The following is a 24,378-nucleotide window of genomic DNA, read 5'->3' on the forward strand; positions in this document are numbered from 1 at the left end:
ATAACAACAGTCACTGAAAGTTTAAAAATAATTATTACATAAAGCACTTTCAGATGTTTTGACCAGGAAGGTCCCTTAAAAATTCAAGTAATATTATACATTAGAGCCTGGGTGCTACCTTGCTGATATTCCCTGTCCTTACCTTACTTACTTTGATACTGTTTCATTTATTGGAATCTGTTCTTGATGTCCAAGTTCTCGAAGAGAAAGAAAGCTGCAATGCAAATTATTAATTTCTTACTTTCTCGAGATGGTCTTTTCTTCTCATGTATCAGTCCTGCACCTCATTCTCATTATCTGCTGTAATTCCTTCTAATTTTATTTACATTTTCTCACCTTACCTTTTGGATCCAATACAGATTCAATCTACAGACTCCGTGTTGTAATTCATGAGTGCTGGTGACTTCAGATTTGCCTGTTGATTAAATACAGTATCCACCTAATTCCTGGCAATTATCCTCTAACATGTGGTAGAAAGGTGAACCCTGACTTCCACTGTGATGGTTCCAATGTGGAACAGCAAAGCAGCTTTAATTTATTATCGTAGCCGACAAAAAATATTAAAATATAGAGTATATTTTTTCAAATTGGAAGTATACTACAAATCAGCAGTGAGTTGGAACATATTTGAGTGGATATCTTAATTTTGTTATCCAGAATTCCCCAGTCAACCTTAGTTGTGGAGATCAGTTTTATATCAGATAGCTGGCCATGACATGTACCTCTGATAGTATTCATAATAATACCTCAAGCAATTGCCTTCTTTTGTTTATACATTAAGATTCTTTCCTTTTTCCTCAGAATGATTGATGTTGGGGGGCAAAGGTCAGAGAGGAAGAAATGGATCCACTGCTTCGAAGGAGTTACGTGTATTATTTTTTGTGCTGCTTTGAGTGCATACGACATGGTGTTAGTTGAAGATGAGGAAGTGGTGAGTGTTATGACATTAGAGCAGCACGTCATTGTTTAGAGCTACAAATCGCTTAGCTATTGTATTTCAGTTGTTTCCCTTGGACACCTTCCTGTTTCTAAGGATGTTACAGGATGCATATGACTTTGTCATGTAATAGGATCACAATCTTTAAAGGGGTACTGTTGCAATGGTGAGATGTTCTGCTAAACCCTTTACTGTGTCTTATATGCCTTAAATAAAACAAGATGTGGTTATATTTTCCTTCATTCACTAATTTTAGTGGATGTGATATAAGCTACAAATCAGGGAAACAAGTTATACTCACGTCTACTTTTACACTAATTTAGCAAGAGAAGGGCACGCTCAGTGAAGAAGTAGAGCTGAGTATAAAGCAGAGCAATCAATGTTTATCATATATTTATTATATATTTAATGCCAACAGCAGCTAAATGGCACATGAGTGAAAAGCACCGACGTTAATAGTTGTATGGTACATCTCAGCTGCGGATGGTACCGAAACAGTGCCGCCAATTGGGAGTTTGGGCACCCCACACCTTAAGGAAGGAGTCTCACCACTAGTACCTTTTATTTAACCATTCATTTAAAAGTTAAAATCCTTCAAAAGGCATATATAATTTTTTAAAGTTATGTGCATGATTATTTAATCAGTCACTTATCCCAAGGATCATATGGGTGATTGAATACTTGAAATGGAAGGTGACACCTTCCATCTGAATCACTGGAAAATATTTATTTTGGACATTGCCCACTATTGAGTGAAGTTCTAATTAATTTCTGCCACAGAAAAATGTGCTTGGCTTACAATTCATGACACAAACTATTTCTTTACAATTCACACAATTTTATGTCCATCCGCTCCATTTATTGTGCTGTGTGTTTTATAGCTCTTACAATCTGACATATCTAGGGCAAATAATACAAAAGGAGATCAAGCTGAATATAGAAAATATACAGGGGAAGCAAAAATCATTCTAAAAGCTAAGAGGAAGTATGAAAAAAGACAGGCAGGTAACATAAATGGAACTTGTAAAGATATGTAGAAACACACAAAAAAGAGATTAGTTAAAGAAAGGGTATATCCAATTAAGGGTGAAAAAAGAAATCCTTTTCACAGAATCTCAGAAACCCCACAGTGCAGATATGGAAGATGAAGGAATAGTAGAGATACTAAAATACTTTGCCTTGGTTTTCACAGAAGAGTATGATGGTGGGAATGAAAGGGTACAAGAGGAGGAGATGGCACAATTAGGATAACTGAGATAAGGAAGTAGTACTGGAAAATTGGTGAAACCCAAAGTGGAAAAGGCCCTGGGTCTTACCTGCAGGGATCCTAGAATGCTGAGAGAACATCAGGGAGGAAATAGCAGAGGCTCCAACCAGAATCTTTCAAATACCCTTGGATATGGAAGTTGTACCAGAGGACTGGGGGGTTGACAGTATAACACCAGTGTTCAATAAAGGAAGAAATAATAAACCAGCCAAACATTGATACTGGGTAAGTTATGAAAGGCCATAATACTGGCTAAAATTAATATTGACCCAGAAAAACATCAGTTAATTAAGGGCAGCCAACGTGGATTTGTGAAAGGCATGTTGCGTCTGACAAATTAATAAAGTTCTTTGAGAAAATAACGAGCGTATTAATGAAGGACAGTGGATATTGTATATATAGATTTTCAAAAGGTGAGGTGCCGCAATAAGGCTTGTTGATAAAATGAAGGCATATGGTATTAAAGGCACATGGAAAAATGGCTAGGAAGTTGGTTAAAGAACATAAAGCAGAGAACGGTGGTTAATGGATATTTTTTGAACTGGAGGTTTAGTGTCCCCCAGGTTCAATGTCGGGACCTTTGCTTTTCTCAATATATATGTAAATAATCTGGATTTGGACATAGGGTGCACGATATAAAAAATTGCTGGTGACAAAAAATTAAGAGCATGATTAGCTATGAAGAGTACAATAACCAACTTCAGCAAGACATACGCATGTTAGTAAATTGGGTAGATAGATGCTAAATGAAATATAATATGGAGTGTGAATGAGATGACATGCGCTAAATAGTTAAACTTTAAAAGGATTAGAAAGCCAGAGAGACAAGGGTACAGATACATAAATCTCCAAAAGTGGGAGGGCAAGATGATAAAACTGTTTTTAAAAAAAAAAAAGCATACGGGATCCTCGGTTTTATAAATAGGGGTATAGAGTCAAAATGCAAGGAGGTAATGCTAAATCTGTACAAAAATCTGGTTAGGCTGCAGTTGTGTCAATTTTTGGGTGCTTTAAGAAAAATGTTATGACCATGAAGAAGGTGCAGAAGAGGTGATTCCTTGCACAATAGGATTTGGTTAAGAGGAGAGACCAGATAAACTGGAGGTCTCTTCAATACAACAACGAGGTTAATGGGAGATCTGATAAAGGTGTTCAAAATGATGAGAGGTTTTGATCAGATAAATCAGGAAACGCTATTTCCACTCATCGATGGATCGATAACTAGAGGGCATAGATTTAAAATCATCACTAAAAGAACAAAGAGAGAAGTTAGAAGATTTCTTTTTATGCAGATGGTTGTTAGGATATAGAATGCACTAGAAAAAGTGGTAATCCATAAGAGCTTTTAAAAGGGAAGTGGATACATATTTGAAAAAAAAGAATTTGAAAGGGTATGAGAAGAGGGCAAGAGAATGGGACTAAGTGAATATTAATATAGCATAGGCAAGATGGATCGAATGGCCTCCATGCAGTCTCTGCAAAAACAATGGGTGGTTCATTTGGGGACAAGATGATCTTTGGCATGTTTTGTATTTATTGATAGGAAATAGGTGCTTTTGAAAACGTTTCCTTTTTGAAAGTAATGTTCAAATGTGTATGATATTTATCTGTGAATCATCCTTTGGTTTTCTGAAATCCAAGGGGCAAGAGGAATCTCTCCTCCTTAGTTATTCCTGTTACATTGATGTGGACGTGAACACGTGAAGGCTCAGTGGGATAGTCTCAACCTCACAGATACATTTTGAGTTACAGAAGCAGCCCAGGTTCAGGGCCCTGCAAACAAAGAAAGGCTGAGACATTTTCTTTTCTCAGAAGCTTTGTTAGATTGTAACCTTTATTTTTTCATAGAACCGAATGCACGAAAGCCTACGCCTTTTCAACAGTATCTGCAACCACAGATATTTTTCCACCACTTCCATTGTGCTGTTTCTCAACAAAAAGGACATCTTTGAGGAAAAGGTGAAAAAGGTTCACCTCAGAATCTGCTTCCCAGAATACAATGGTAAGGGTCTGTAGCTTTGCTTATAAGCTGCATTGAATCAGAACGAGTCTTAGCTTTTCCTGTGAAGGTTATAATTTATGATTTTAGATCTGGCAATAGGATCAGTTCAGGTTCATCTCTGGAGAACAACTTTCATCGTAGATGGATTTTCATGAATTTTATGCAAAGGATTCAGCAACTTCAATTTTACATGGGAAGCTATGTAAAACTGGATGAGCTGGCTCAAGCATGTAATTATACTTCAAATTTGACTTGGGCATCTATTTTTAGGATATTATTTTAGTCATTTAAATCAAATGGAAAAGGAATGAAGCAGATTTCTATGTCAGGCTTGATTTAGGCAACTGTTACTAGCACTGAAACAGATTATCTGGTCATTATCACATGGCCATTTGGGGGGCCTTGTTGTGCGCAAATTGGCTGCTGCGTTTCCTACATTACAACAGTGACTACACTTCAAAAAAGTAACTCATTGGCTGTAAAACACGTTGAGACTTCCTGAGTTCGTTTAAGGGGCTATATAAATGCAAGTCTTCTTTCTTGCTGTGAGAAACACGTGAAAGAAAATTTCAAGCTCGGCTGGTGATCGTCGCAGGTTGTTCCTTCCTGCTCCTTTCTGACTCGGTGCAGCTGCTCCCACAACCAGCCCGGATGGCATCTACACGCGTGGTTGCTCCACTCAACTGATAGAGTGGTTTCAGCAGCACAGGGCATTGTGGGTGTCTGCGTCACCATTGCGGTCTCACTTCAGCAACATGAAAGGAGTTCAGTTGGACGTGGGAAGAAATAATTAAATCGCAATCAAAACAGTCTCTGACTGAAAACCAGAGAGTGGCATTATCTCTAACCCCTCCTGGTCCAATGGTATAAACTCTAAATGGTCCTAAACTCATAAACCACCACTCGCACATCACTCACGTCGCATACGTTTCTCCACCCCGCCCCCCCACCACCAACACCCACCACCTCCCCACACCCACACTATCTCCCCTCATACCAAACAAATTGTTTCCCCTGAACAATTCTCAACTCTACCAATACCAACACCTCTGACATGCTCTCAGGCTGGATCCAACAAAAAGGTCTCCATCTGACTTCTAACCTCCCATTCTCCATTACATACTTCCCTGTCTTCCGATTGCATCAGTACTTTTATGATCATGTCAGCGATCTTGTTCCTTCTGAATTCCAGATCGGTTTACACGCTCTTTCTCTTGGGCTGAAAACAAGCCTTGTCTCCACGTTTCCCACTCTAACTCATCCTTTCCCAGGACCTCATTACTTTGGATTTTCACACCTGTGCACTATCTTCACCTGTTCATGGGCAGCCTTCTAGCTCTCAGAAGGTCTCACCCGACAACTGCTGGCCCAAGACCGTGCGCAAAGACACTCAACAACAATAACATTTGCAAACTGCGGGCGAGTGTCATGTGATCAAACCTCCAGGAACACATCCAACAAGAGTTGGCAACCCTGGGAGAGAAGGAAGCAAAGAAACCAGAATAGACAGGCGTTTTCAACGGCAAAGTACAGTAGAACTAAATTAATTGCATTGGTCTGTCCTTTGAGTGATTTGGAGATGTTCTTGGAAAATGGGACTTTATCAGCCAAGGGTAATTTTTAAAATATATGCTGCTGGCATGGAGCTTTTCCCATTGGGAGTGTATTATCAAGAATTTAGCTGCGTGCGCCCCATGATTTTCCTTCATTCATTTTAATGACTGGAAAATTGTAGTGAACACATGCTTGAATTTACGATATTGCTCCCAACTGGCAAAGCTCCACATAAGGAAAACAAATTTGTAAAATTACCACTGCCATGCCCACCCTCATGACAAATAGCAAGCTCAGTTATGAGCGAGGGAAGGTGCAGTGACTGGCATTGTCATATTAGAAACGTTTTCAATTTGTTGAAACTGACAATTGTAGGATGTTCCATTCCTTGGGTTTCTATCATAGCTGGTGGATTTTTTTAAGAGTCTTTCAAAAATGTAATTCTAAATGACATTCAGAATAATTGTTTATCATGAACTAAAACCATTGACAACACGACCGTGGTGCAACATTTCAATTAACAAAGATTCTGACATTGATCAGCTATGAGAGGAACAAATGTTTTTGTTTATTTGTGGAATCATCTTTAATTCTTCAATTTTAGCCTGAATGTGCCACCATATATGGGGGGGGGGGGGGGAATGTACCATCGTATATGGGCGGGGGAGGATGTGCCATCGTATATGGGTGGGGGGGGATGTGCCATCATATATGGGGGGGGATGTATCATCGTATATGGGGGTGGGGGATGTGCCATCGTATATGGGGAGGGGGAATGTGCCATCGTATATGGGGAGGGGGGGATGTGCCATCATATATGGGCAGGGGGGGATGTGCCATCGTATATGGGGAGGGGGAATGTACCATCATATATGGAGAAGTAAGGGGGCATGTTTTTTAAATTTGTTCCTGGGATGTGGATGTCGCTGGCAAGGCCTGCATTTATTGCCCATCCCTAATTGCCCTTGAGAAGGTGGTGGTGAGCCACCGCCTTAAACCGCTGCAATCCTTGTGGTGAAGGTACTCCACAGTGCTGTGAGGTAGGGTGTTCCAGGATTTTGACCCAGCGACGATGAAGGATCAGCAATATACTTCTAAGTCAGGATGGTGTGTGACTTAGAGGTGGTGCTGTTCCCATGTGCCTGCGGCCCTTGTCCTTCTAGGTGGAAGAGGTCGCGGGTTTGGGAGGTGCTGCCGAAGAAGCCTTGGTGAGTTGCTGCAGTGCATCTTGTAGATCGTACACACTGCAGCCACGGTACGCCGGTAGTGGAGGGAGTGAATGTTTAAGGTGGTGGATGGGATGCCAATCAAGCGGGCTACTTTGTCCTGGATGGTGTCGAGCTTCTTGAGTGTTGTTGGAGCTGCACTCATCCAGGCAAGTGGAGAGTATTCCATCACACTCCTTACTTGTGCCCTGTAGATGGTGGAAAGGCTTTGGGGAGTCAGGCGGTGAGACACTCGCCACAGAATATCTAACCTCTGACCTGCTCTTGTAGCCATAGTATTTATGTGGCTGGTCCAGTTAAGTTTCTGGTCAATGGTGACCCCCAGGGTGTTGATGGTGGGGGATTCGGCAATGGTAATGCCATTGAATGTCAAGGGGCGGTGGTTAGACTCTCGCTTGTTGGAGATAGTCATTGCCTGGCACTTCTATGGCGCGAATGTTACCTGCCACTTATCAGCCCAAGCCTGAACGTTGTCCGGGGCTTGTTGCATGCGAGTATGGACTGCTTCATTATCTGAGGAGTTGTGAATGGCACTGAACACTGTGCAGTCATCAGTGAACATCCCCATTTCTGACCTTATGTTGGAGGGAAGGTCATTGATGAAGTAGCTGAAGATGGTTGGGCCTAGGACACTGCCCTGAGAAACTCCTGCAGCGATGTCCTGGGGCTGTGATGATTGACCTTCAGTCACCACAACCATCTTCCTTTGTGCTAGATATGACTCCAGTCAGTGGAGCGTTTTCCCCCCGATTCCCATTGACTTCAGTTTTACTAGGGCTCCTTGAGGCCACACTTGGTCAAATGCTGCCTTGATGTCAAGGGCAGTCACTCTCACCTCACCTCTGGAATTCAGCTCCTTTGTCCATGTTTGGACCAAGGCTGTAATGAGGTTGGGAGCCGAGTGGTCTTGGTCATCATATATGGGGGGGAGGGGGGAATGTACCATCATATATGGGGAGGGGGGGGGTGTGCTATCATATATGGGGGAGGGGGGAATGTGCCATCATATTTGGGGAGGGTGCATCGAGGACTACATTTAATTGTTAAATAATCATCTGGTCTGGATCCTGATGAAGGAACTGATGGGGAACCAACACAGCTGCTACCACAAGGCCGAACCTTCATTGCCACCGTCCTCTCAGCTGGAAAGAAGCCAAAGAGTTTTAACTGTAGTGGAAGTGTTGCTTGGGTTTATGAAACAAAGAGCCAGTCTTGTAACAATGTGTGAGAGGTGGGAGAGGGGGCTGAGAGAGAGTGAGAGAAAAAGAACAAGAGAGTGAGAGAGAATGGGTAAAGCCCAAATTGAGAAATAAGAGAAGGAATGAAAGAAAGTGGATTGAGAGACAGGGAAATAGGGAATGAAGGAAAGCTGGAACGCATAAGCCGTAGATTGAATAAATGAAGATTGAGGTAAAGAGGAAACAACGGAAGGAACGAGGGAATGAGAGACAGAGTGAGAGAAATGGAGAGGAAGATAGGAAATGAGAAAGCGGGAATAATAGAAAGACAGGAATGAGAAGTGGAAAGTTAGAAATGAGATGGAGACAGGGAGAAGGAGAAAGGGAGGAAGGGAATGTGGGAGAGAGGCAATGAGGGATTGAAATCTGATTTAAGGTAAATAGCTGGAAACACCATGTTAGAAATCACATTGATGGGCTAGTTTTCAAAATTTCTTGCATAGAATATTTGTAGTTACAGCAATAATATCAGTGAATGTAATAGTTCAGTATATTTAAAACTTGTGGCTTCCTGTCAGTATACCATTTATTTTTCCATCTCTTGAGCTTTGAAAGGTTGTCCATACTTGCCCTACATATAAAACAAACGTCTGTAGCAATATATTCATCTATCACTATTATTACACAACGCTTCAGTCCATTCTCTGCACAATAACAGCAACAACAACTTACATTTATATAGTTCCTTTAATGTATAAAAACATCCCAAGGTGCTTCACAGAGGTGTAATCAAGACAAAAGTGGATGCCGAGCCAAAGAAGGAGGTATTAGGAGAGGGTGACTGAAAGCTTGGTTAAAGACATGGATTTGAAGGAGGAGAAAGAGGTGGTGAGGCGGAGGGACTTAGAGAGGGAATTATAGAGGTGGGGTTTGGGTGGTTGAAGGCACCAGCATCAATTGTGAGATAAATGGAGAGTGGGCGCACGAGAAGCCCAAGTCAGGGGAACAGAGAATTCGGGGAAGCTGTACGCTGGAGGAGGTTACAGAGATAGAGAGGGGCGAGGCTGTGAATGGATTTAAATATGAGGATGAGAAATTTAAATTGGAGACTAAGGGGACCGAGAGCCAATGTAATCAGCAAGGACGAGAGCGATGAATGAGCAGGACCTAGTGGGGGTTAGGATATGAGCAGCAGAGTTTTGGATAAGCTGAAGTGGAGGTTGGGAGGCCAGGAGAGCATAGGAATAGTTGAGTCTGGAGGTGACAAAGTCAGGAATGAGAGTTTCAGCAACAGATGGGCTGAAACAGGGGCAAAGGCAGGTTATGTTACAGAGGTGGAAGTAGGTAATCTTTGTAACGGAGAGGAAATTGTGTCAGAAGCTCAGCTCAAGGTCGAATAGGTTACAAACAGTCTGGCTGATCCTGAGACAGTGGCCAGGGATTGGGAATGGAATCAGTGGCAAGGGTACAGATATGGTTGTGGGGGCCGAAGATGATGACTTCAATCTTCCCAGTGTTGAATTGAGGAAATTGCAGTTTATCCAAGAATGTATGCTGGACAAATATTCTGACAGCACAAAGGCATTGGATGGGTCGAGAGAGTGGTGGAGAGGTAAAGCTGGGTATCACCAGCGTACATGTGGAAGCTGAGCCCATGTCTTCAGATGGTGTCGCCAAGGGACAGCATATAGATAAGGAAGAGGAGGAGGGTGGGTCAAGTATAGAGCCTTGGGGATCTAGAAATAATAGTGCGGGGGCAGGGAAAGAAGTAAGTCCTGCAGATGCTCTGGCTACGATCGGATAGGTGAGAGTGAAACCAAGCGAGGGAAGTCCTACTGAGCTGAGCAACGGAGGAGAGACTTTGGAGGAGGATGGTATAATCAAACCCTGTCACAGAAGATCAAGGAGGATGAGGAGGGATAATTGCACCATGGCCAGTTACAAATGATGTAATTTGTGACTTTGATGAGAGCCATTTCAGAGCTGTGGCAGTGACGGAAACCTGATTGGAGCGATTCAAACATGGAGATGTGGGAAAGATGGGTGTGAATTTGGGAGGAGACAACACGTTCAACAACTTTGGAGGGGAAAGGGAAGTTGTAGATGGGGCGGCAGTTTGCAAGGCAGAGAGGTCAAGAGTGGGTTTTTTGAGGAGGGGTTGATGACGCCAATTTTGAACAGGAAGGCGGCAGTACCTGAGAACAGGGAGGCATTTAGAATGTCAACTAGCATAGGGGTCAGGAAGCAAAGTTAGGTGGTCAGGAGTTTAATGGGAATGGGGCCAAGTAGCAGGAGATGGGTGTCATGGACGAGCTGAGCTTGGAGAGGGCATAAGAAGAGATAGAAGAAAAACTACAGAAAAAGGGGGATCAGGACTCGGGCAGGGGGGGAGCTGGAGGAGATTTGATGGGCAAGGAGACAATGATGAGGTGGGGGAGAGGGAAGGAAGCAGCTGAACGATGGTCTCAATCTTAAGGACAAAGAAGTCCAAGAACTCCTCGCATCTGTTGTTACAAAAATTCATTGCCAACGCAGTTTAACTCATAGATTTCCTAAACCTTATTTTAATGGCAAACCTACTCAATACATGAATAAAACCGACAGTTGCTTCCACTATTCTCTGCCTTATTCTCAGTCAAGCGTAGTGATCAGCCATGATCCTATTGAATGGCGAAGCAGGCCCGAGGGGCCGAATGGCCTACTCCTGCTCCTACTTATGCTCTTATAAAATGAACTTAAACACCCGTCGAGTGGGTACAAGAAAGAATAGTCAAAAGGTACCGTGGGTAGCTTTTCAACTTCCACCCTGGGCATAAAGCTAGCCTTGGACATCAATGGAATTGGAAATCGGGTGATTTCTCTGATGGACAGTCAATCTGCAGGGCTGGTTTTACGCCTGTACGGCAAGTTGAATATTTACCCCAATATGTCAGGAAATGAATTGAAGATGAGACAGCAGCTGGTAAGTGGCCGAGATCTTGGCTAAACTCCAAACGCAGTTATAAAAACACAGAATGATCTGTGGCTTCACTTCTATTTCTTTCCCTGAGTCACATGAAGGCACAATGCTGAATGGAAGAAAAGGACGTAAGTAAACCTGGAACAAAGGAAGCCATTCCTCCTATCGAACCCTGTACAGCCATGGACAGTCTACCAATCATATGCATACGGCTTCTTGTACTATTAGTTTTCGACCAACACAACCTGAAGTTAAAACAAAGCTGTAAGTGTGCAGTACAGAGGTGTTTGCTAACTCTTTTTATTCAGCTTCACCACTTGGAGGTTTTGCCATTGGCACATCAAGCAGCTAAACCGATTCACCAAAGTGTATCTCATCTCTCATCAAAAGGAAGCTGAAAAGCTCTGAGAAACACCAGAAAAATCACCTGTATAATTATAGCTTCGATGCCAGTCATGTTGGCACAGCTGCAGTGGGCCGGATATGTTTTCTGAATGTCAGACAAATTACTTCCCAAGTACTATTCTCCAGCCAGTTAATAACAGGAAAAGGGACATTAGGAGGTCTGAGGAAATGTTTCAAGGATAACTTAAAGCAAAGTCTTAAAGAATGTGACATTTATCCAGAAACCTGGGGGAATTTAGTCATAGGTTATCCAATCTGCTATGAAGCATAATGCCACACATTTCAAAGCAAGCAGTGTTAACAGCAGAGGAAAAGCATCATCACAGCAACCTAAGTCACCAACTACTGGCAAATGGACAATAGACATGTAATACATGTGGTTATCAGTGTGCTTCTCGCATTGGCCTACACAGCCTCTGCTGCAAAGATTGCTGACTATGGCCGGAATTTTGCCGGCGCTCAGAGGGCAGATTCGGAGGCGGGTCCGCTGTCAAAATAGAAAAGATTACAAGCGGGTCGGGATCCCGGTGTCCACCCGCTTCCATGTCAGTTTCCCAAGTGTTGGGTCTGCCTGTGCTTTACAGACCCGACACCAAAAAGCGGGGGAGCCAATTGACATAGTTAAGAGTTTGTTAAAAGATACTTAAACAGCATTTTACCATGTACTTACCATTTTTCCAGCTTTTTGACGAGTTTCAAGGTGCTCGGGGATCACGTCAGGTAAGTAGGTCAGGTTTTCAATGACTCTCCATTGCTGTGAATAGGTGACAGTTGCAAAAGTGGTATAAAAGCTACCATTTCACAGCTGTTCATTTTCCAATGTTAGAAGCTGGAGCCTTCAGCATTTAGAATACACTTTTCAGCTTTATGCAGGTTGGAAGTGTTTGGAGTAAACTCTCTATCTACTGACACCTTGGAGCAACCTCTCTCACCATTGACAGATTGCTTCTGTCATCTCAACTTCAGCTGCCATCTATTCCAGCAGCATCGGTACCCTTGAAAAAATCTCACCTTGGTCCTCAGAATCCCACCACGATCAGCCCCAACACCAACATCACCAGGCACACCAACATCACCAACAACAACACCAACCTGCTCCGCAATCACCTGATGCTGCACAGGACACAGGGCATCAGCCCCCGACCACATTGCTGCCCGGGAGGCCAGCGATGGCCTCACCATGGCCACATTTACTTCACTTGACGCTGTACACCTTGGCTGCCACATGATGCGCCAGGTTGGCACCACCCCACACCAGCACCATAAAGCATCCCTACAATGCCCAAGCCATTCCTTTCACATGTATCACCATTGCGGGAGGGTAACGTTATGTCTCACCATTCACTGCAACTCACTAAGCCACTTCCAAAGGTGCACACAAATCTGTCCAAGAAGGCAAAGTGTGGAAAATAAAGATTTCAATGTTTGGCAACACATCAACAGAAACTTTACATGAACATTGGCGAAAACACCCAAGTGCCTACCCTTGTGTGTTGTTAGTTGGTATGATTGGGCAAGGATGAGGGTGAGTGTGTGGTGTGGCTGGTGAGATGGGGATGTGATGATGTAGATAGAGAGAGAGGGATGGGTGGAGGTGCAAGGTAAATTGGTGTGAGTAAGGAGGTGCAGGAGTAGGGTAGGGAAGGCAGAGTGATGGGGATGTGATGAGTGGCACGGCAGGATGAGGTTGAGTGTGGCTTTGCAGTAACGTTTCATGATCCACTGAGATCATTGAAAGGTTGGCGCCACTGCAGCCTGGTCCTCCTGACGACATCCCTGCTTGTGTCTTCCTGTGCAATGTGCAACCAGGCTGTGTTGGTGTCCTGGGGAGGTCTCTTCCGCCCATGGGAATGGAAGAGGACCTCCCTGCAAGCTGTGACTCCTTCCATAAGCATATGGAGGCTGTCATGGGAGAGACTGGGTGCAGCCGTGCACCTCTGTACAGTGCTTGTCAGTGTTTGCAGCACCTCAATGCTGTAGAACACTGACAGCACAACTGTCAAAATGAATGTGGACATGGCTCCTTTAAGGAAACCAGATGATGACGCATCATCAAATGATGTCACCAGACCCGCTTCCTTTTAATTGGCTGAGAACCCTGCAGGGCGGGCTTAACAAACCCCATCAACGGAAAATTCTTCTCACAGAGCGGGATGGAGCTGGGAGCCACACTGAGCCCGCCTCGGTAGGTGAAATCGTGGCCTATGACTTTTTCCAAACTTTGTATGTTGTGGTCATTTTCATTTCAAAGTGATTTTTGTATTATTTTATAATATGCTATATTGCAGACTTGACCATACTCATTTATTCTCCTCTGTATAAGTACTCCCTCATTCTCAAACATAAATTCCTGGGCCCAATTTGTAGGCTTTAAGCCCCTTGAATATGTTAATTAGGGAGTCTAACGTCTGTTGAGGACCACGTGGAGAAGTTAATTTCAAATGAGCAGGCCTGCCCCCTTCAGGATTCTTCAGTGGCCCCTGCAGCCACCAACTAAAAGTAAATATGGAATTTTTTAAAAAGACCTTTTGTGGAGCCATGATTCTCCCGTCAGGCGAGCTGCCTGTGGAGGCGAGACCAGTGCCGGCAGCTATCTCCGAGTATACTGATGATGCACGTGGACCAATTTCTATCGATCCTCAGGCCTCTTGGTTTGGGCGTGCGTTAACTGCGCAACACAAAGTCTGGGCCCGAAATAAGGACGGCGAATTTTGACCCCAATGTCTCTGGTCCCTTCAAAATAAAAATGAAAATGGTGCTATAGCAAAATGAAGTTCTGTTCCTTTTTTAAGTCTTATCAAAGACATTCAAAGTTCCTTCATAAAGGAGTGCATGACGAACGTAGATGGCAACGTTCAAGGACCATACAGTTCCGATCATTTTTAATTTAGAAATCTAGTTGATGATCCAAGGCCCATAGCCTAGGTTTTATACCCCCAAGGTTGAAAAGAGTGGGGAACAAGGATGAAATAAATCAAGAAGTAGTGATGAAGATGATTTGTTGCAACATAGTGCATAGAATGGGGAGTCAAAGAAGCAAACTAAATAAAATAAAGGCAAGTAATGAGTTCCTTTATCATCTGGTTCTGCACATACTGCTGGTCTGCCACAGGAGATTTTTTTTTGATTCCTGATAGATTGTCTCAGGTGAGGTCATTTTCAAAAAGTTCAGTGAGAACCAAATGATTTTATAGTGAATTGAGGAGCTGACTCTTGAATTGAGGGTCATTTAGCATCTTGACAAAGATTGCAGAAATTGCCCTGAAAAGAAGCAATTTTATTCCATTGTACATGTGTGAAAAAGCACAGTGGCTGGGAGAACTGTGAATTTGACAGGTACTCTAAGTTCAGTTTCTGGGCTAAACGTGAAAGCATGTTATTGTGTTGCAGCAAAGATGAGCAGGATTCATCTCAGCTGCCCATTGTAAGACCCAAATCTGTAAGGGACCTGTCAATCTCTAAATGTGTATGGAGTGCCCTCTTAATCCTGAAACATATTGGAAAATGTGACTCAGCCAATTATGATGATACTGTAAATCCTATGGATAACAGGAAGTCTTAACCCCTGCCAATAAAAATATCCTCTTGTCTATTTCCCATGTCTTCAAAGGATTACCCTTTGATGTACATTTTGGTGTTTATCGTCCACCTGAGCAGTGGTCCTAATCCCATGTGCCTGCTCTGTCTCCATATCCTTTTAATCGCTATTCCATCAACCACCTCTCTAACCTACTCTTAAATGTTGACATGGCCTCTACCTCAGTCGCTAACTCTGGTAGTTTATGCCACAGTCTCACAACCCTCTGTGTAAAATGTTTCTTTTGCTCTCTGTCCTAAATCTCTTGCATTTAATCTTATATCTATGTCCCCCTTGTTCTAGACTGCTCCACCAGTCTGTTTCTATCAACTCTATCCCATCCTTTCATAACTTTAGACAACTCTATCAAATCATCCTTTAATCTCCTCTGTTCCAATGACAACAGCCCCATTTTTTCAAGTGCCTCCGATCCGCAAATAAAATGCCTGAATACCTGGTGGTCCGGGGGGTACGGAGATTCGCGGTCCTGGGCCTCTCATGGTACCCGCGGGTTGAGGCCCACATATCTCAGGAGCACAGGCAAGCGTCCCTGGGATCACCTGGGCCAGCCCAACGAATGACAGAAGGGGATCCCCATTCTTACTTATTGGGATTCTGTATGTACGGAAACCCCATTAGTATGAATGAGAATAGCCCAAAAAATACATCTACACATCAAATACATTTTTAAAAAATTAAACATTTAAAATTAACTAAAATGCCATTTAATTAAACAATTTAAAACAAAAATTATTATTTGAAAAATAAATGTAAATGTTTTAAAGGGGCTAAAAATAAGCTTACCTTATTGTACAGGTTTTTTAATGTATAAATGATTGAAAAAAAATTATTTTAATTTTTTTTTAAACTCTTTCGCTGGTAAGAACATAAGAATTAGGAGCAGGAGTAGGCCATACAGCCCCGCCATTCAATAAAATCATGGTTGATAATCGACCTCAACTCTACTTTCCCGCCCGATCTCCATATCCCTTGATTCCCTTAGAGTACAAAAATCTATCTCAGCCCTGAATATACTCAAAGACTCAGCATCCACAGCCCTCGGGCAGAGAATTCCAAAGATTCACAACCCTCTGAGTGAAGAAATTCCTCCTCAACTCAGTCTTAAATGGTCTATACCTTATCCTGAGACTATGCCCCCTAGTTCTAGACATTCCAACCAGGGGAAACAACCTCTCAGCATCTACCCTGTCAATCCCCTTCAGAATCTTGTATGTTTCAATCTGATCACTTCTCATTCTTCTAAACTCCAGAGAGTATCGGCCCATTCTACACAATCTCTCATCATAGGACAGCCCTCTCATCCCAGGAATCGATCTAGTGAACCTTCGTAGTACCGCCTCCAAGGCAAGTGTATACTTCCTTAGATTACACCTGCTTTTACCAGGCGTAAGAATTTCACGGGCATTCACTGGGCAGAAGTTGGGCAAATAGCCCAACTCTCCGCCCGTGGATGTCCTTTTCCTGGGGATGGCTACGATCTGTCAAGAAAATTCTTGACCGATTGCAAGTTCTGGGTTTTTGTCCATGCGCTTCGCACTGCTAAATAAATGTGCTGGAATCCTATGAGCCTCTGGAATAACAACATATGACACTTGGGTTTCGTTTGGATAACCCTTTTCAGAATGGCCAAAAACTCACCACAAACCACTTTCAATTTCTTTATTCCTAAGATGACAGACTATAATCCTCACTCCATTTTCCTGGAAGAATCACTTGCTGACAATTTATTATTTTTCTCTGCATTTTATGTTAGTAGGAGTGATCACAAGGCAGTAACTTTGATCTCAGGCTACAAATTTCATAAGCCATGAGAGCAAAGCTCAGTCTATAATTGTCATCTGAACCCCAGGATCGATTCACTGTTTTAAAATCACTCCACAGTGTCTGTTTGTCATTTCTATTTGCCACACCAACCATTGCATGAACTACACCAGCAAGGATAATTTCTTTGTACAGGTATGTTGCTGTAAGTATTGTTACTGGGCTTCTTTCTGACCATGCTTAAATTATGAAATTTGAAACCTGAGATCTAAGTCACTGTCTTGTGATCACTCCTACTAACATAAAATGCAGACAAAAAAGAAATAACTGTTCCCAAATAAACTGGCAAGAAGAGGTAGTGAAAGGGGTACAGGGAATGGAGTTTTTACAATGTGTGTAGGATTCCTTTCTTATCCAGTATGTAAAAATGCCCAACAAGGGGGGTAGCACTGTTGGATCTAGTAATAGGAAATGAACCAGAACAGATAGGAGAAGAAAGTGTTGGGGAACATCTGCGCAATAGCGATCACAGCATAATAAGGGTTAAGATAACGATTGAGAAGGACATAAATAAGACAAAGACCAAAGTAATAAATTGGGGGGGGGCGGGGGAAAGCTGATTTTAAGGGGTGAGAATGGAACTAGAGAAAACAAGCTGGATAAATTTACTGACAAACAAAGAACACAAAAGGGAAAGATTAAAAACCGTGATCAATAGAGTTCCAGAGAAATATATTCCACTAAAAAAGAACATAATACTGTAGCCAGTAATGACACACTATGGATGATTAAAGAAATAAGGGCAAAATTGAAACTAAAGATAAAGGCATACACTAAGTACATAGACAACAGAGGAGAGAATGACAAAGGGAATACGAAAAGGTTAGGAAAGAAGTCAAAAAAGCAATTAGGAAGACAAAGAGAAACTACGAAATTAAATTATCAAGAAATATTTTTAAAAGTAACGTGTTCTACAGACACACAACTAACAAAAGAAAATTCAAGAGAGGGATAGGACCACGAAGGGATACACAAGATAATCTCACAGGTAATGACAGTGAAATGGCAGAATTATTAAATAATTACTTTGCCTCAGTATTTACCAGGGAGACTAACATGGTGGACATGACATTAGAAGAAGAGTTCAAAAAATATATAAAGACATTTAAGATAGAAAGGGGGGTGCAGACAATTGGTAAACTAATTAAACTTAGGGAGGATAAAACCCCTGCTTTGGATGGATTGCATCTGCGCATGTTAGAAGAAGTTGGGGAAGAGATAGAAGAGGCACGATTACATATATATAAAAATTAATTAGAAAAGAAACTAGTGCCAGAGGACTGGCACACAGCTAATGTGATTCTTATATTTAAAAAGGGAGATAGAACAAGTCCAGGGAACTATAGATAATGGAATCCTTACTCAAAGATGTAATAGAAAAACATCTAGATACTGAAAATATAATAAAGAATAATCAGCATATATTTCAAAAGGAAAGGTCCTGCTTGACCAACATTATTGAATTCTTTGAAGATGTAACAGAAACGGTAGATAAGGGTAATGTAGTAGATTTCAAAAGGCATTCGATAAGGTCTTTTGGAGAATTTACAAACTGGCTCCATCTCTCCCCCCGCCGCCCCCCCAGCCAGTCTCTCTCTCCCGTCTCTCTCCCCCAGTCTCTCTCTCCCCCCCGGTCTCTCTCTCCCCCCCGGTCTCTCTCTCCCCCCGGTCTCTCTCTCCCCCCCGGTCTCTCTCTCCCCCCCCGGTCTCTCTCGCCTCTCTTTCCCCCCCCCCCCCCCGGTCTCTCTCTCTCTCTTCCCTCCGGTCTCGCTCTCTCTCTCTTCCCCCCCCCCCCCCCCCCGGTCTCTCTCTCTCTCTCCCCCCCCCCCCCCCGGTCTCTCTCTCTCTCTCTCTCCCCCCAGTCTCTCTCTCTCTCCCCCCCTGGTCTTGCGCGCGCCCTCTCCCCCCCCCCCAGACTCGCACGCGCTCTCTTCCCCCCCGGTCTCGCGCGCACTGTAGACTCATGGCTAATGTCAGAACATGTGGAATCGCGGCAAGTAGCAGAATGGATAGCAAGCTGGCTACAAAACAGAGAGCTGGGATTAAAGGTAGTTACTCAGACTGGTAAAAGGTGGAAAGTGGTTCCACAAGAACTGGTGTTAGGACCTCTGTTGTGCACCATTTACATAAACAATTTGGAATCAGAAGTACAATTTCAAAATTTGCAGATGACACCAAATTGGGGGGTATAGTTATTACAGTAATCTGAAATGTCTCGCGCAGGCCACTCACCAGCTTTTCCATTGTAAATACCGTGCATGCGCCGAGATTTAAAGAGACCGCGCATTAAAAGGAACAGGCCGTGCAGAACAAAGTGCAACTTACAGGGAACATTACTGAGAAGTGACCTGATAGAGGTCATCAAGATTATGAAAGGGTTAGATTTAGAAAAGGTGCCTCCACTTGCAGGGGATACCAGAACTAGGGGCCATAAATATAAGATAGTCACTAATAAATCCAATAGGGAATTCAGGAGAAACATCTTTACCCAGAGAGTGATTAGAATGTGGAACAAGGTACCACAGGAGTAGTTGAGGTGAATAGCCTAGATACATTTAAGGGGAAGATAGATAAACACATGAGAAAGAAAGAAATAGAGGGATATGTTGATGGGGTTAGATGAAGAAGGGTGGGAGAAAACTTGTGTGGAGCATAAACACAGTCATGGACCTGTTGGGCTGAATGGCCTGTTTCTGTGCTATAAATACTATGTAATATAAGAATATTTTCAACAACCTTTACAAAGACAAATCCCAATATATAAATAAAGAAAGAAGTTGCATTTATATAGTGCCATTCACAACTTCAGGACATCCCAAAGTGTTTCACAGCTAATGAAGCACTTTTTGAAATGTAGTCAGTGTCATAATGTAGGGAAACTTGGCAATCAATTTGTGTACAGCAAGGTCACATAAACAGCAATGAGATAAATGAGCAGACATTCTATTTTAATGATGTTGTTTGAGAGATAAATATTGGTCAAGACACCAGGAGAACTCATCATCGAAGAGCGTCAAGGGATCTTTTACCTCCACTTGAAGGGCAGACAAGGCCTCGGTTTAATGTGTCTTCCCAAAGACAGCATGTCTGACAGTGCAGCACTCACTCAGTACTACACTCAAGTGTCAGCCTAGATTATGTACTTAAGTCTCTGGCATGGGGCTAGACCCATGACCTTCTGACTCAAGCGAAAGTGTGACCATTGAGCCATGGCTGACACCTGGTGTTGTTGCCATTTGAGTTAGCCACTGTTGTAATGTTACAACTGGACAATCCCTGCAAAATTATTCTCACTGGCATGATTCACACTGATAGATTAACCAGTAGAATGCAGCTTACAAATCAGTTTTCTAGCTTGTAGCAACCGATGACCAATTTCCATTAATCCACATTTTCGTCTCATGTACTTGGACAGAGTATATACTTCCCTCGGCTGTGATATTTCAACGGCAAACCACGATGCAGTATGACTTTAGGATATGTACAATTTTTTTTTTTGTGCCTCATTGTCAAAACTAGGAACAAACAGAAGCATGAAATCATCCTTTATTGTAACATTGTGCAGACAAATATGCGGGAGAACCAGAGATTGCCAACTTGCAGTATTTAATATGGAAAGTATGAACTTTTCAGTCTGCCTGATATTTCTGGCAAGTTCTTCTGAGTTTTCAAAACTCCTGTCTGACTCACAAAAAAGACTGACTTCACAGACAAGTAAATGATTGAAATCGGAACCCAGTGCAAGTCATTTATTTGTTTACTGTTTCATTTACGAAGATTTCTTCCAATAACAGTAAACTGACTTGCAAAATCAGCAAGAAACGATTTGACTGACAGCTAAAGCTTTTGAGCATTCAGGTGTGCGTGAGTTTCGTAGAAACACAGCGGAGTAAGTAGTTGTGAGAGCAGATTAAATTTGAAGATGGTGGAATAATTTTTTAATATAAATGCGGATTAGGTTGCTCTGCTTTCGAAAGCTTATTTTATTTATAACTTTAAAACTAGAATGTACTCATTCATTTTGAAGTTTCTTGGAATTGAAACCTGGTAAAGTGTTGGCAGCAGACCACCATTAGGTTGCTGCAGCTGATAGGCATTCCAAGAGGGGAAATCCATTGCAGATTTTAAGAGTAAACTTTACATATTGAATGGTTTTGAAAACTAGAGCATTTAAAAATATGAACTGAAGTCTTGCGTACACTCGAGTACAAGCCACAGACTTTCTTTTTATTTTCATCCGGTTTTGATCACTTTTTATTGTTATTTTGCCCCTGAGAATCCCTCAGCAAGTGTGACAGGAAGCGCTCCTGAGGAAAATAGGTCGCTACCACTCGCATTTAAAGCTCCCTTAGGTTGCAGAGCCTGGGATTTTCCTGGTGTTCATTTCTTTCTTGCCTGTTGTAGTGTTGAAAATTAAGGACATATGGCGAGGCTTGTTGAGATGGAGATAGTGGACATCAATAGTGTGAACATGACGGAATTAAGAGAGCTGTGTGGTTCAGGATTGACAATAAATGGGAGAGAACTATTGACCAGCCGGAACCCAGGGGTCAGATTGACACACCGGGTGCAGGAGAGAGACAGAGGGTACGAATTTCAGTAGGTTAGTGCCCCCAGTAAGCACCTGGCGGGAGCTCTAATGGGGCGCTCAGGCTGTAGCGCCGCGGTGGGGTGAATCCCGTGCCGCACAGCAAATTCGCCAGCCCCGTAGCGCCGGCGATAACAGTTAGCCCTTTCGCCATGCAGATTGTGACATCAGTGAGTGTGCAACACTCGCTGGGCACCCGATCTGCAAACTTCAGTAGCGCCTACCGCCTCGTGCCGACAGCGCCAGAGAGTGGAGGCATAAATCAGCCAGCTGATGGGGCGCTACTTACAGGAACGCACCCCAGATGTCAAGGAACTTCCATTCCAAAGGTCAGTTATGAGTGGCAGACAGCACAGGATGTGTCTGCAGCCAAATACAGACAGCGTAGTCCCCGGAGTGCTGCAGGTCGTCAAAGGACTTTGCATTTCACCCCACAGCATATCGCCATTCTGCACTCCCCGAATCATTGGGGGCTGGTACGCAGACTCAAGTGACCCTCCCCTTTAATGGCTGGAAGGAGCCTGCACCAATGCTCATTCCTGATTACACAACACCTCATATTCATTATCGCTTACAGCCTAACGTCACTCAGCTACACCATTAGCGCCTGATTTAACTCTCCCCTGCATTCTTTGAGCGCTGAGACTGAATTTAGCAGGCAGCAAGATTGATTAGCGCCTGGCGCTAAACTTCCAATTTCTCAAAAGTTAGTGCCCTTTCCTGGGCACTACTGAATTTCTCCCCCTCTAGCAATATACAGAAAAGAGATGAGGAGGGCAGGGGTTAGTATAAAGTACAATAAATAGGAGTATATACTTTGATTCTGTATGAACTGGTAATGTGCTCATATTTAATTTCCTTTTGCTATTTTATGCAAGCTTTAGCCTGTTTACTTTAAATGGGTTAACATGTACCTAAAATAGCGCACAGATGAATGTAGTCCAAACAGATTAACTGTTCATATGTGAACTTCACCGTTGTCAAAAGATACCTGATAATCTCAATATTTTTATTGTTGACATCTCTGCAGAGCTCATTTTTTGCAAGATTGAGCTCGAGATACAAGCCTGCAGATGAATCTGAGGCATATGTCAAATATTGTTGGAATAAATAAACCCTCTTTACTGCTGCGCACTATAAAAATACATCTCCTTGGTGTTTTTTTTTTCTTCTTCAGGCTCTAACACATTTGAAGATGCTGGAAATTATATCAAGACTCAATACCTGGATCTCAACCTGCGACAAGATATTAAAGAAATTTATTCACATATGACTTGTGCTACAGATACACAGAATGTTAAGTTTGTGTTTGATGCCGTAACAGACATAATTATCAAGGAAAATCTGAAGGACTGTGGCCTGTTCTGATTCCTTCCATTTCTGCTTCCTGCCAGGTCTCTCTGTAGTAAAACCACTACATTAATATCAATAATTATATAGATGCAGTAATTGCCAGTATTTGTCACTATATAATTATGACTTAGCTGTGGATTATTGAAAGTTTACGTACATTGAAGATTTTAATATATGCTTTGGAAATAAATTATAATATTTTAAACAACTGTAGGCCCAGTCAAGGCAGGTGATTTGGGAACCTTTTATTTCATGATTTATTGCCACTTTGTAGGTAGGATTGTTCTTCACTTCACTTTTACACTGGCCAGACATTATTGTTTGAACTTTAGCCTGAGAAAAATAGTTCTAAGAAGTAATAAAAACACGAGCTGTAACAGGTCACCAAGGATCAGATTCAGCAAGAAAGTAAGGGAGAAATGCAACGAAAGAAATGGAAGACTGTAAGATAAATGCACCAATGATACCTGCAAATTAATGAGTTGCTTTGTTTTTCAGTCCACCAGCCGAAATAGTAACCGAGTCGGGCGCATTGCTGAGAGAACTCTTCCAGCCCAGGTTATGTGGCTGTGCCTTCAGCTGCCGAGAACCTAAGCACTGGAATTCCCTCCCTAAACCTCTCCGTCTCTCTACCTCTCTCTCCTCTTTTAAGACGTTCTTTAAAACCTACCTCTTTGACCACCCTTTTGGTCATAAGAACATAAGAACATAAGAAATAGGAGCAGGAGTAGGCCAATCGGCCCCTCGCGCCTGCTCCGCCATTCAATAAGATCATGGCTGATCTGACCCTAACCGCCAATCTACTATCACAGAACCATCTCCTGAATCTAACAGAATTAGACACACGAAATAGGAGCAGGATCAGGCTACACGGCCCCTGGGCCCGCTCCGCTACCCACAGGGCCATGTCCGATCCGAACTTAGACTCATGTCCAAATTCCTGCCCGCTCCCCGTAACCCTTAATTCCCTTTACTTCTAGGAAACTGTCTATTTCTGTTTTAAATTTATGTAATGATGTAGCTTCTACAGCTTTTTGGGGCAGCATATTCCATGGACCTACCACCCTCTGAGTGAAGTAGTTCCTCCTCATCTCAGTTTTGAAAGAGCAGCCCCTTATTCTAAGACTATGCCCCCTAGTTCTAGTTTCACCCATCATCGGGAACATCCTCCCCGCATCCACCCGATCCAACCCCTTCACAATCTTATATGTTTCAATAAGATCGCCTCTCATTCTTCTGAACTCTAATGAGTAGAGTCCCAATCTACTCAACCTCTCCTCATATGTCCATCCCCTCATCCCCGGGATTAACCGAGTGAACCTTCTTTGTACTGACTCGAGAGCAAGTATGTCTTTTCTTAAGTATGGACACCAAAACTGTATGCAGTATTCCAGGTGCGGTCTCACTAATACCTTGTACAACTGAAGCAATACCTCCCTATTTTATATTCTAACCCCCTAGCAATGAAAGCCAACATTCCATTGGCCTTC

At 42.7% G+C, this 24,378-nt stretch overlaps 1 protein-coding gene across 2 annotated transcripts in view; it reads left to right on the forward strand.

The window, feature by feature from the left end:
• Nucleotides 1–23,097, forward strand: part of LOC147105731 (guanine nucleotide-binding protein G(t) subunit alpha-3-like) — an 85,615-nt gene extending 62,518 nt beyond the window's left edge. For both annotated transcript variants that reach the window (XM_086010370.1, XM_086010371.1), the window contains exons 6-8: nucleotides 802–931; nucleotides 4,053–4,206; nucleotides 22,713–23,097. In XM_086010370.1, the coding sequence (XP_085866496.1) occupies nucleotides 802–931; nucleotides 4,053–4,206; nucleotides 22,713–22,903 (475 nt within the window). In that variant the 3' untranslated portion in view covers nucleotides 22,904–23,097. The remainder of the gene's footprint in view (nucleotides 1–801; nucleotides 932–4,052; nucleotides 4,207–22,712) is intronic.
• Nucleotides 23,098–24,378: the final 1,281 nt, after the last annotated feature.

Source organism: Somniosus microcephalus, chromosome 17 (genome assembly GCF_052327205.1).
Source record: "Somniosus microcephalus isolate GS21.2 chromosome 17, FLI_Smic_1.0, whole genome shotgun sequence".
Classification (NCBI taxonomy): domain Eukaryota; kingdom Metazoa; phylum Chordata; class Chondrichthyes; order Squaliformes; family Somniosidae; genus Somniosus; species Somniosus microcephalus.